This window comes from Desmodus rotundus, unplaced genomic scaffold (genome assembly GCF_022682495.2).
Source record: "Desmodus rotundus isolate HL8 unplaced genomic scaffold, HLdesRot8A.1 manual_scaffold_348, whole genome shotgun sequence".
In the NCBI taxonomy this organism is placed as follows: Eukaryota; Metazoa; Chordata; class Mammalia; order Chiroptera; family Phyllostomidae; genus Desmodus; species Desmodus rotundus.
In genome coordinates this window covers 25,316-37,462 of record NW_026527421.1, presented here as the reverse complement: position 1 = coordinate 37,462, position 12,147 = coordinate 25,316, and the positions used below count along the sequence as shown (strand labels likewise).

The window sequence follows — 12,147 nt, the reverse complement described above, 5'->3', positions numbered from 1 at the left end:
TGGCCGGTTGCATGGTCTGCCCTCTTCACCGCATGCTCTGGACTGCCCCCCCGAGACTCTCACCCCAACAAGAATGCCCAGTCGCGCACTCAGCGGCAGGGGCACACCACCCAATGGTGGTGTCTCGGGCCACTCTGTGACCCATGGTGTCCCCAGTCATTGCACCGTGCCCTGAGAGGCCCCAGGACGTGAAAAGCGTGCTGCCTGGAGCCTGAGGCCACCAGAAGGTAGGTGGGATCGGCTGAAGGAGCCCTGGGCTTAGACAGGGACCCCGGGCCACAGGCTGCAGAGCAGGTGCAGCATGGCTGCGTACAAGTTTGTGTGGGAGAGCTGGGGAGGGGGCGCGCGGTACGGCGGCCCACTGAGTGCTTCCGGGCCCCGGTAGGGGGGGCGCCCAAATTGCCAGAGACAGGGAATCGCAGAAACGTGTTAAAGTATCCCGCTTTGGGTAAGCACTCCCTTGGCACAGGGGCCGGCCCCTGCCCTTTGAAATATCCCCGCGGACCACGTGGGGCCCTGGGGAACGTCCAGATGTCCTGAGCTTGACTTTTCCCTGCTGTTTCTCAGAGGAGTCTCCTGGGTGCAACCATCTGACTGACCTGGGAACGCCTAGCCCCTGGGCTCCTCGGCAACGGGTCCTCTTGCAGCTCCCTCCAGTGGGGCCTTTGTACCCCTGAGGTAGTGCCTCAGGGGACTGGGCCACAGGTCTCACTTATGAGCTGAAATGAAACAGCCCCTGCAAGCACTGTCCCTGACAGCTCCAAACACCCCGGGGCCTCCAGCATCGCCCTTTCTGACCATGGCCAGTGCAGCCTCACCTCAGCAATCTTGCCCGAGCCAGGAAGACTGTGCTCTGACAGCCAGTTGAAGAGGTTGACGCTGCTTGTGTCCTGCCTGCGGCTGGGAACTCCGCGTTCATAGTCCCAGAACCAGTCGACGGCAGTGGAACGAGTGGCCCGATAGCCTGAAGCGAAGGACCTGCCTGTGTGCTTTCCTACTGCCCGGTGTCCACACCGGTCTCCCACCCCACCCCTTCTCCTTGCCCTCCACACCCGAGTCCAGCAACCCCACCTCACCTGCAAGGCTCACATGGTACTCCCTTGATGATCACTTCATTCAGGAAGTAGGGGTTGCTCCGAAAGAAGAACTTCAGCCTGCAGCGGTGCTTCGGACCAACCAGTTCCTGCACCTGTGGAGACGTGGTGGGCGCAGGTGTCATCTGACCAGCTGCCTGACTTTGCCTGGCTGGCGGGAAGCACCCGCCTCCCCCCTCCCTTCCTCCCTGTGCTCGGACCACTCTCCCGCCTGGAGCCCAGGCCCCCCACACCTGACTGCCCCTCTGCCACCCCAGTCTGACCTCCACAGTGAGCAAGTACTCAAGCATGTCTTCGTCTTGGTCACTGATGATGGCTGATATCTGGGGGTGGTTCTGAATCTGCTCTTTGGTCAAGAAGCCTTCAGAGCCAAGGCCACGCACAGCTGAGAGCCACGGATTTCGACTGAACCCGAAACAGAGACTGCCGAGGCCCTCCCACCTGGACTCCGCACGTGTGCCCTCTTGCTGTGCCCTCCCCGACTGCCTTTACTCACACTGGCTCCCCAGTCTGCTACCTCTGGGCTCATGTTCTCCTGAGGCTGCCTGCACTGCGACGGCAGGCGCCCCCTCCACTCCTTCCCAGACACCAGCCCTTCGGGAGGCTGTGCTGGCGCAGAGGACTCAGCGCTGAGGTCCTCTGCCCGTGCCCTTTCCCTGTCCCTTGGGGTCCCAGAGAAAGCAGTGCGCCTGTTCCGCAGAGACCGTGTCACCACGCAGTCGTTTCCAGACACCCCTGCGCTGCAGGAAGGCCAGCGTTCCCCTTTGGAACTCCCCCAAACAGGCGGCTTGCCACCAAAAGGGTGTGTCTGCGCGTCTGTGTGTGTGCACGTGCCCGGAGAGGCTCGCCTGGGTGTGCCTAGGGAAGGAGGGTGGGAACAGGCTCTGTGGCCTGCCCCCAAACCTTCTTGGGACCTGCCGTCTGACAAGAACACGGGAAGGAAGGCATCAGGGAGGTGGGCGCGGGCCACGTGTCTCCTTCCCCGAGCCCCCTGGGCAAAGCTCTCCTCTGGGCTCTTGGGTTGTAGCAATGCGCCCCGGATATCTGCAGCGCGGGAATGGTGGCTGGTGCCCACACCTTCTGCTCTGACGGCCAGAGACAGCCCTTCCCTCCCTGCCCGGCCCCTCCCTCTCCATGCCTCCCATCACCCGCCCACGGCCCCCCCTCTCCCCTGTCTTCCTATGCCTCTGCAGGTGCCAGGCTCTGTCCTCCGCGCACAACCCCCTCACAAGCCCGGACCCTCCTCCTCGCCCTCTCACCACAGCCGTCCTCCTCACCATGCCAACCACCACCACACACAGCACGGGGAAGGATATGGCTTTGGCCCAGAAACCGGGGATGCGCTGGATGACGCTCCGCCTACGCTCCAGAATGGGCTTCCGCCGCTGGGCCGTGGCCAGCTTCACAGCAAGGTAGTCCCTGCGGCCTCGGGGCACTCTCGGCGCTCAGCTGCCACTGCAGGGCCTCCAGCACCTCCAGTGGCGGGCCCGCGCGCTGCTCCCACCTGGCTTCTCCTCGGCCCTTAATGGGGCCTCTTCTGCAGCCGACTTCTGGCCTCCTGCCCCCACTTCCAGCACCTGCACGAGACCCCGCATGTCCAGCACCAACCCCGCCCGCAGCGCCACCCTCCACCCAGCCAGGCTCGCCCCCTCCAGCAGGCTCTGAGGGCCTGGGCTTCTGCATAGCATTCGCCCTTCCCTTGTAGCGATCCTTGGCCAGCCCTCCGCCACCTGGCCCCCAACGCCACCCCCCGGCGGGCCGCCACGGTCCCCTCGTGCCTGCACTGCCTCGGCACCCCGGCAGCCCTGTCACCTGGAGGGCCCTGGCAGGGGCTGTGGTCACCCCCATAGCGCACGATGCACCGCCGATTGCGTGCCCAGCAGGACTCGCCATGTCTGCGGGCTCGGCGGCCGGGCAGCCTGCCAAGGGGGCACCGCCCTTATCCCTGCTCTGTCAGCATTCCTGGGGCCCTGGCGACCCCAGGTTCTGGCGGGATCCCGCGCGCGCGCCTGTACCTTTCAGTCGCCCCCTAGTGGAGAGGAAGACCAGGGATCAAGGAGCGGGCTGTCAGCCCACGCCCAGCCTGCTCGCCTCCTCTGGGGTCCTCCAACCGAGGCTCCCCTGAGCGGCACACTCCTAGTCCCGCCTGTCAGCCCCCTCCCCTTGCGCAGGCTAACCCTCTCTCGCATCAAGGCGGTGCCCACGAAGTTCACTCTCTGACCTTTTGCGGCCCTTCCCTGGCCGTGGCCGTCTGCTGTGTGTTTCCTGCAGGTGCTAACTAGAGCTGCTCACTACCTCTTCACCTCTCCATGGCACCTTCCCAGGGTCCCTGGGTAAAACCAAGGGGAGAGAGGCACAGGGACGCGCGTCCTGGGAGCAGAGGCTATTCTGGGGAGGACAGCCCCTGCAAGGGGCCGGGGCCAGCCAGAGGGGAAAGCCCGTGCCAGAAGAAGACTCTGGCCTCCCTTCAAGAGGGCAAAGAGCCAAGCAAAGGGTGCATTCAGTCTTTCTGTCCATGTGTCACCTTCTCCCTGTTCCCTCTTTCAGTCCCGCTCCCTGTCTGTCCTTGCGCCCCGGCTCTCTGTCCCCTCCCCACCTGGGGATTCCAGTGAGCTACAGCAACACGCTGCCTTAAGTAGGCAAGGCAGCTCCTTCTTACGGGGTTGCTGCGTTTCACACAGCACCCATCTGGCCCTCTGCCCCAGTGACCCGTTCAGGTGTGGGAATGCCGTTGGGAACTCTGCGTCGCCAACTCTTTCTACCCTGCTTCGCTAAGGGAAAGATGGGCCCCAGGTGTCCCCATTTCAGGCTGCGTTGCTGAAAGAAACTAAGGCCTGCTGGCCCTCTGAGAGCAGGAGTGAAGGCAAGGGGTTCGTGACCGGTATGTCCCCCTCTCTTCAGCTACCCTGCATTTCTCACGCGCCCCTGCTCTCGAAAATCTGCCCTTGCTCACGGACATCTAACCCGTTCGTCGCAGGGGACTGGTGCCCGGGGCCGGTGGGCTCCACCGCTACCGGGAGCGGGCAGGGCGAGTAACGGGAACCAAGGGAGTTCACGGGCAGAGCCAACGCCAGGCTGTGGGGTAGGTTTCCAGGGAAGGGTGCAGGAGTAGGAGTGTGAGGTGTGTGGTGGCCGGCCCGGGAGGCTGCTCAGGCCCTGCTGTGTGCAAGCAGGTGCCCGGGGCAGCGCCACGCAGCACTCAGTCACACCAAAGGGAGACGTGGAAATCCGTGTCAGCGCACGGAGGTCTTGCACACTGAAGCAGAATGTGCAACGGTGGGGCACACCCCGGAAACCAAAGTTGACGTTCCTGTCAAGTGAAGGTGCAGCCGTTCAAGCAAGGAGAGTGCACAGAGGCTGAAACACCTTGCGGTGTCACTGGGTAGCCTGCTGTGTGCACTCCACCCCAGGATGTTCGGCTTGATTCTGCCAGTGGGAAAATGAGATGGCCTTCCGTGAGGGTGGTGGTATGGGTGGACCTGTCATCACATGGCCATTATGAGGGTTGCACCTGTGCCGGGGGGTCGGCTGGGCTGCAAGTAAGGGGTGGGGGTCAGCCGTGGGGCTTGCAGACTGGGCAACATCTGGACCACCCTCCAGAGAACCCGTATCGTAGGCAGGATTGCATTCCTTCTGCGTGCAGGAGCAAAAGCCCGCAGGGCCATCGGCCGCTGACTGGGAGGGGCCCCGTCCTGCCTGGCCCAGCTCGCCAAACCCTCGGGCTTCCCTGTGTCACCCAGGGTGGACGGAGTAACTAACCCTCACTCCCACGTAGGGGAGAGATCCCCAGCGGGGATGTTGATGGCCGGGCTCGTCCCGAATCACTCAAACATTGCCCGAGTCTCGAATTCCCGGAAAGCTGTGCGCGCAATCTACGCTCTAAGATGTGCAGTCCATGTGCTTCTTTGCTCCTCGTCTCAAATGAATCCGAACACCGCACAGAGTGCATTTGTGGGTGATTTGCACATTGCATGCGGATCGAAGAGCCCAACCACAGGGTCCCTCACCCTGGCCTGTGCCCTGTGTAACTAACAGGAGCCCCGAGGGCGAAATGTCTTTCACAAAGGTGCAAGCCTCTAGGAATGAGAGAGCATGGCACCTGCAGCGCAGACCTCTTCGATGCCCTGCACCCTTGTGTTCAACACTTTCCTCCACAATGACCAGGGTTCCGTGGTGGTGGAGGGCGCAGGAGGCCCAGAAGCATGCCCGCGATGGCTGTGAGGATCTGAAGGGGGCACAGGAGGGACTCGAGGAACCTCTCATGCTTCCTACACATGTGTGGGAGTGGAGGTGGCAAGAGCATTGTGCAGGCCACCGATCAAGGGGTGGAAGGTGGGCCGCAGGGTGGGGTGGTTGGCCTGGAATGGGAGGTCAGGGTAGCGGAGTCACCGCAGCAGTATGAGTGCGGAGATACTCTGGGCACGCACGGTCCTTCGTCCAAGGCGGGCTTCGCCAGACAGAACCCGCTTTCTACTGCACCAACGAAGTGGTGCAGGCTGCCGTTTGCAATGGAACGGAGGCCCGCTCCGGGCTTCCCGTCTTACCCTGATGGCCTGGAGACCTGGGGTCCTGGGCTTTAGTCCTCCCTGTCTCGACGGGTCCAGGGAAGAATGAAATGGCCCATCTGTGGGTCACTCCTCCGCAGAGTGCCCTGCCAAGGGTGGTCTCCTCGCCAAGCTGCCCTTTCTCCTGCGCTTCTCCTGCCGCCAGCTTCCTCACACAGGACTGCAGAGGATTGGGCCACAGTCCACGGCAGACCCACTTGCAGAAGAAACAGAAAAGGTGAGGGGCCGGGGCCGAGCTCTCACCCAAATCCTAGACTGCTGGCTCACACACCAAGGATTTTCCCGGCATTGCCAGGGAGGCCTGACCTCCGCAATCCCGCCAGCACCCCACCCCCCCCCCCCCGCCCCCCGCCGCCTCCCCCCGGCCAAGCTCTGGGATGGGGAACGACAGCAGTGAGGACTACGGCCGCACGTCCTTAGGGCTGCCCTAGCGGTGGGTCCAGCACCGCTGGGTGCTGGCGCGGGTCCTAGCGCTGCCTCCAGCGGAGAGGCTGGAGGCCTCTCATTGGTCATGCTCACGCCACCGAGTGGCCCGGCAAACGGACAGCCTAGACCGTCAGGAAGAAAGGCAGCTGGAAAGAGGGCCGCCTGCAACAAGTTCAACCCGCCGGCTTCTGCCAGCCATGCGGGGATCCTGCAAATATCAGGATGTCAGGGAGCCTACTGACATACGGCTTCACAATCACATCACAGAGGAAGTGGGACCAAGTGCCAAACAAGAGCAGGGTCTGGCCTCGCTCACCGCCTTTATCCACCTGCTGGGAAGAGTGGGCGCCCAGGGAGGAATCTCACTCCAGGTGCGTGCCATGTCCTGTTCCCGGGCACGGCGGCTGATCCTCCCCAGCTCCCTCCCTGCCCCGCCTTGCTCTACCCAGCCTCACCTTCAGATCGATCATGAGGTTTCCCCGTGTTCTTTTTCTCGCTCCCTGATCATGGCGGACAGCTCTAAGTGCTTGACAAACTGCTCTAGGTCAAGGAGCCTGCAGGCAGGGTCCTGAGCAGGGAGCGGCTAGGAAATGCAGTGTTTCTGGAGAACAGAGTGCCATCGCATCACCTCCGTTTTCCCCCTAGGCCCATGCCTTGTCCTCACAGGGCAACGGAGCCTACGGTGGCTCTCCTTTGCTCCATTCCTGTTGCTCCCGAGAGGGGGGTTCCTGGCCCTCAGAGCCCCCATGGGCAGCCGAGCCTCCTCTTCATCACGCCACACACTCCTGCCTCTGACTGAGCATGTGGAACCTCAAGGCGCCCTCCTGCAGCCTTACTCACACAAGAACCTGTGCAGTACGAGCCTCGGTGTGTGTCCTGGTCTGGACTGCACTGTTTCCATGGAGATGAGGCATGCCCTCAAAGCTCTGCATCTGCCTGTGGTGCCCACCCTGAGCTCTTCTGCACCATGTGGGAGCTCCGGAGCCCTTCTGGAAAATGCCCGTATCCTTTGCAAAGTAAGCCCGCTGATGCCTTACTCCGGGCCCTGCTCTGGCACCTTGTAGTCCCTGCGGTGCGGCCCCGAGGACTGCGCTTCGGCCCAGAATGCACACGTGCGCTGATGGACGTTGCTTCTGAGTTCCAGGTGGGACTTTCTCCTCTAAGAAGCCCCACACTCGAACCCAGAGAAGGCCCTGCTGGCTCGCTCATTCAAGGGCTCCATCTCCGCCTGCAGCGCCCCTGGAGGCTCCAGTGGCGTCCAGGTGCAGGGCCCCATGGGTCAAGGCCCAGCCTGCTCCTGTTTCGGTGAGTGCTGGCCTAGCCAATGTGCTTTGGCCTGGGCCCCGCCCTCGGGACCCTCCACCCGCCGGTCTCCCGGTGGGTCCCGCCGCTCTCCCCCGCACCAGCTGTCCCCCAGCAACCAATTGCCCCTGCAGCCTCTCCTCAGGGTGATTCTGCCCGTCCCTGCTCTCCCTCAGCAGAACTTCGTGTTACCACCACTCCTTCCACAAACAGAGTGTGAGCCTCTACTCGTCCTGCCTTCTTCTCACTTCTAGCTCTTGAAAACTCTCTCCCCCTACCAACCGCTTCCACTTGCAGGCCCTACGCTTCTCTCACTGCTACTCCTTCTTGGCTCCCTACTGCAGCACAAGCTGCGCCTCCTCCAGCAACTGCTCTTCAGTCACCACCTCCTCCCTCCACACTTGCAGATTCCACCAGACATCCTTCCTTGCCACCAGCACTTCGCCCTAGGCCAAAACTGTCCCACTCGCATGAAGTCATCCACTTCGGCACCAACGTTGCCACTTCCACCTGTCCACGCTCTGGTCGCTGCTCTTGCTCGCACTGCTCAGCCCTCTAAGGTCCGTGTTTGGACCTCAGGCTCCTCATCGTCTTCAGGTGGTCTTCCGCCACCACCTCCTTCTGCGCGCGCAACACCAGCTCCTGTAACACCCGGACCCGCATTCCCGCTTCTTCCCCCAACCCCTAAGCTTCCACAGCTCCTCTCTCTCTCGTTTCCCCTCCTGGGCGTTCTGTTCCTCCTCCCACACTGATTGCTATTTTACCAGCACCTGCCTGCTCGCTCCCTACCTCCAGATCTCCTCTCCCACCCCCCAGCTGTTCCTCTGCTGACACATTTCCAAAGACCCTCCCCCACATGAACCAACCACACATCCAGTGCTAACTCCTTCCTTACCACCGTCACCTCGGGCACAACCTCTTCCCCAACTACCAGCCCCTCCTGCACCAAGTCCCCCAAGGTGCACTTCCCTCCTTCTCACAGGCCCTTCTCCACAAGCCTCCTCCGCAAGCGCTTCCTCCTCCATGCCTTCGGCTTCTGCCCAACGGCCTCACCCCGCTCTTCCATCTTTGCCTCCCTGCTCGTCCTCGGAATCCTCCTTCTGCACCACTTACCCGCCTCCCACCCCCTACCCCCGTAGACTTACTCCTACTCCCACCGGAACTCCCTATCTGCACACTGCTACACTTCCAGGCATCGCCCTCCCCTTCATTACGGGGAACAACCACAGCCCTACTCCAAGGCCACCATGTCCCCTTCCACCAACACTTCATTCCCTCACCTCACCTCAGTCAGCTGCATGAGGTCCTCCAGATCAAACATTTCAGCGCTGCCTCCGCCCTCAGCCCTGGGGCATGGATTCCTGACACTCATCCTACAGGAACACGAAAGCGTCCCCTCCGGGCAGAACTGAAGCAGATCCTCTTATCTGCGACTGCACCTCGGAGCCCGGAGCCCGACACTCTCTGTCACATCAAGTGCCCATTTACAAGCAGAGGCAAAGGAAGGCGCCTGGGGAGTCCCTGAGTGCACACATGCAGCCTACCCGCTGCATAAACTTCGTCCTCAGTCGAGGAACTACGTAGCAGCAGGTGTTGGGAGCACGGCAACTATACAGATGGACAAGCCCAAAGTACACTGACAGGACCCTATCTGGATTCTGGCTCATGACCCTGAGCTGGAGCTGCTTGGGTGAGGAAACAGGTTGCTGAAGTCGTAAGGTGGCATGGACGGGGCCGTGATGGGGCAAGGGAGTCTGCAGGCCCTGCCCGGCCTGCTCATCACACATCTCCTCCAGTCAGAGATGGGACCGTGGGCAGGATTCCACGTGCACTGGATGTGTGAATGGGGGCGCGGCCCTTGTGCTTAAGAGTGGCGCGTGACCCGGCTACAAAAGACACAGAGGCGGAAGCACTGCTGAGACCTTTATGTGTCTTTCCCCCGTCACTCAGGCACACGGTGCCATCTGTCTGTGCGTCCACATCCACAGGCGATCCCCGGGGCAGCCTTTGTTCCTGTGCGGGAAAACCACACAGAATCCTTCGGCCATCACTGGCGCGGGAAGACCGCGCCCAGGCCGTGTCCTCCCTGGCCGGTTGCATGGTCTGCCCTCTTCACCGCATGCTCTGGACTGCCCCCCCGAGACTCTCACCCCAACAAGAATGCCCAGTCGCGCACTTCAGCGGCAGGGGCACACCACCCAATGGTGGTGTCTCGGGCCACTCTGTGACCCATGGTGTCCCCAGTCATTGCACCGTGCCCTGAGACCAGGACGTGAAAAGCGTGCTGCCTGGAGCCTGAGGCCACCAGAAGGTAGGTGGGATCGGCTGAAGGAGCCCTGGGCTTAGACAGGGACCCCGGGCCACAGGCTGCAGAGCAGGTGCAGCATGGCTGCGTACAAGTTTGTGTGGAGAGCTGGGGAGGGGGCGCGCGGTACGGCGGCCCACTGAGTGCTTCCGGGCCCCGGTAGGGGGGCGCCCAAATTGCCAGAGACAGGGAATCGCAGAAACGTGTTAAAGTATCCCGCTTTGGGTAAGCACTCCCTTGGCACAGGGGCCGGCCCCTGCCCTTTGAAATATCCCCGCGGACCACGTGGGGCCCTGGGGAACGTCCAGATGTCCTGAGCTTGACTTTTCCCTGCTGTTTCTCAGAGGAGTCTCCTGGGTGCAACCACTGACTGACCTGGGAACGCCTAGCCCCTGGGCTCCTCGGCAACGGGTCCTCTTGCAGCTCCCTCCAGTGGGGCCTTTGTACCCCTGAGGTAGTGCCTCAGGGGACTGGGCCACAGGTCCTCACTTATGAGCTGAAATGAAACAGCCCCTGCAAGCACTGTCCCTGACAGCTCCAAACACCCCGGGGCCTCCAGCATCGCCCTTTCTGACCATGGCCAGTGCAGCCTCACCTCAGCAATCTTGCCCGAGCCAGGAAGACTGTGCTCTGACAGCCAGTTGAAGAGGTTGACGCTGCTTGTGTCCTGCCTGCGGCTGGGAACTCCGCGTTCATAGTCCCAGAACCAGTCGACGGCAGTGGAACGAGTGGCCCGATAGCCTGAAGCGAAGGACCTGCCTGTGTGCTTTCCTACTGCCCGGTGTCCACACCGGTCTCCCACCCCACCCCTTCTCCTTGCCCTCCCACACCCGAGTCCAGCAACCCCACCTCACCTGCAAGGCTCACATGGTACTCCTTGATGATCACTTCATTCAGGAAGTAGGGGTTGCTCCGAAAGAAGAACTTCAGCCTGCAGCGGTGCTTCGGACCAACCAGTTCCTGCACCTGTGGAGACGTGGTGGGCGCAGGTGTCATCTGACCCAGCTGCCTGACTTTGCCTGCTGGCGGGAAGCACCCGCCTCCCCCTCCCTTCCTCCCTGTGCTCGGACCACTCCCGCCTGGAGCCCAGGCCCCCCACACCTGACTGCCCCTCTGCCACCCCAGTCTGACCTCCACAGTGAGCAAGTACTCAAGCATGTCTTCGTCTTGGTCACTGATGATGGCTGATATCTGGGGGTGGTTCTGAATCTGCTCTTTGGTCAAGAAGCCTTCAGAGCCAAGGCCACGCACAGCTGAGAGCCACGGATTTCGACTGAACCCGAAACAGAGACTGCCGAGGCCCTCCCACCTGGACTCCGCACGTGTGCCCTCTTGCTGTGCCCTCCCCGACTGCCTTTACTCACACTGGCTCCCCAGTCTGCTACCTCTGGGCTCATGTTCTCCTGAGGCTGCCTGCACTGCGACGGCAGGCGCCCCCTCCACTCCTTCCCAGACACCAGCCCTTCGGGAGGCTGTGCTGGCGCAGAGGACTCAGCGCTGAGGTCCTCTGCCCGTGCCCTTTCCCTGTCCCTTGGGGTCCCAGAGAAAGCAGTGCGCCTGTTCCGCAGAGACCGTGTCACCACGCAGTCGTTTCCAGACACCCCTGCGCTGCAGGAAGGCAGCGTTCCCCTTTGGAACTCCCCCAAACAGGCGGCTTGCCACCAAAAGGGTGTGTCTGCGCGTCTGTGTGTGTGCACGTGCCCGGAGAGGCTCGCCTGGGTGTGCCTAGGGAAGGAGGGTGGGAACAGGCTCTGTGGCCTGCCCCCAAACCTTCTTGGGACCTGCCGTCTGACAAGAACACGGGAAGGAAGGCATCAGGGAGGTGGGCGCGGGCCACGTGTCTCCTTCCCCGAGCCCCCTGGGCAAAGCTCTCCTCTGGGCTCTTGGGTTGTAGCAATGCGCCCCGGATATCTGCAGCGCGGGAATGGTGGCTGGTGCCCACACCTTCTGCTCTGACGGCCAGAGACAGCCCTTCCCTCCCTGCCCGGCCCTCCCTCTCCATGCCTCCCATCACCCGCCACGGCCCCTCTCCCCTGTCTTCCTATGCCTCTGCAGGTGCCAGGCTCTGTCCTCCGCGCACAACCCCCTCACAAGCCCGGACCCTCCTCCTCGCCCTCTCACCACAGCCGTCCTCCTCCACCATGCCAACCACCACCACACACAGCACGGGGAAGGATATGGCTTTGGCCCAGAAACCGGGGATGCGCTGGATGACGCTCCGCCTACGCTCCAGAATGGGCTTCCGCCGCTGGGCCGTGGCCAGCTTCACAGCAAGGTAGTCCCTGCGGCCTCGGGCACTCTCGGCGCTCAGCTGCCACTGCAGGGCCTCCAGCACCTCCAGTGGCGGCCGCGCGCTGCTCCCACCTGGCTTCTCCTCGGCCCTTAATGGGGCCTCTTCTGCAGCCGACTTCTGGCCTCCTGCCCCCACTTCCAGCACCTGCACGAGACCCCGCAT

General features: G+C 62.5%; 1 protein-coding gene across 1 annotated transcript; it reads right to left on the bottom strand.

Annotated features, from left to right (window-relative positions):
• Positions 1–10,074: 10,074 nt before the first annotated feature.
• Positions 10,075–12,147, bottom strand: LOC128780108 (testis-specific Y-encoded protein 1-like). The gene is made up of 5 exons (XM_053917842.2): positions 11,814–12,147; positions 10,824–10,921; positions 10,547–10,658; positions 10,288–10,433; positions 10,075–10,188 (listed from the first exon to the last, which is right to left on the bottom strand). Exons 1-5 carry the CDS (start codon positions 12,145–12,147, stop codon positions 10,078–10,080), a joined length of 801 nt encoding a protein of 266 aa, XP_053773817.2. The 3' UTR covers positions 10,075–10,077.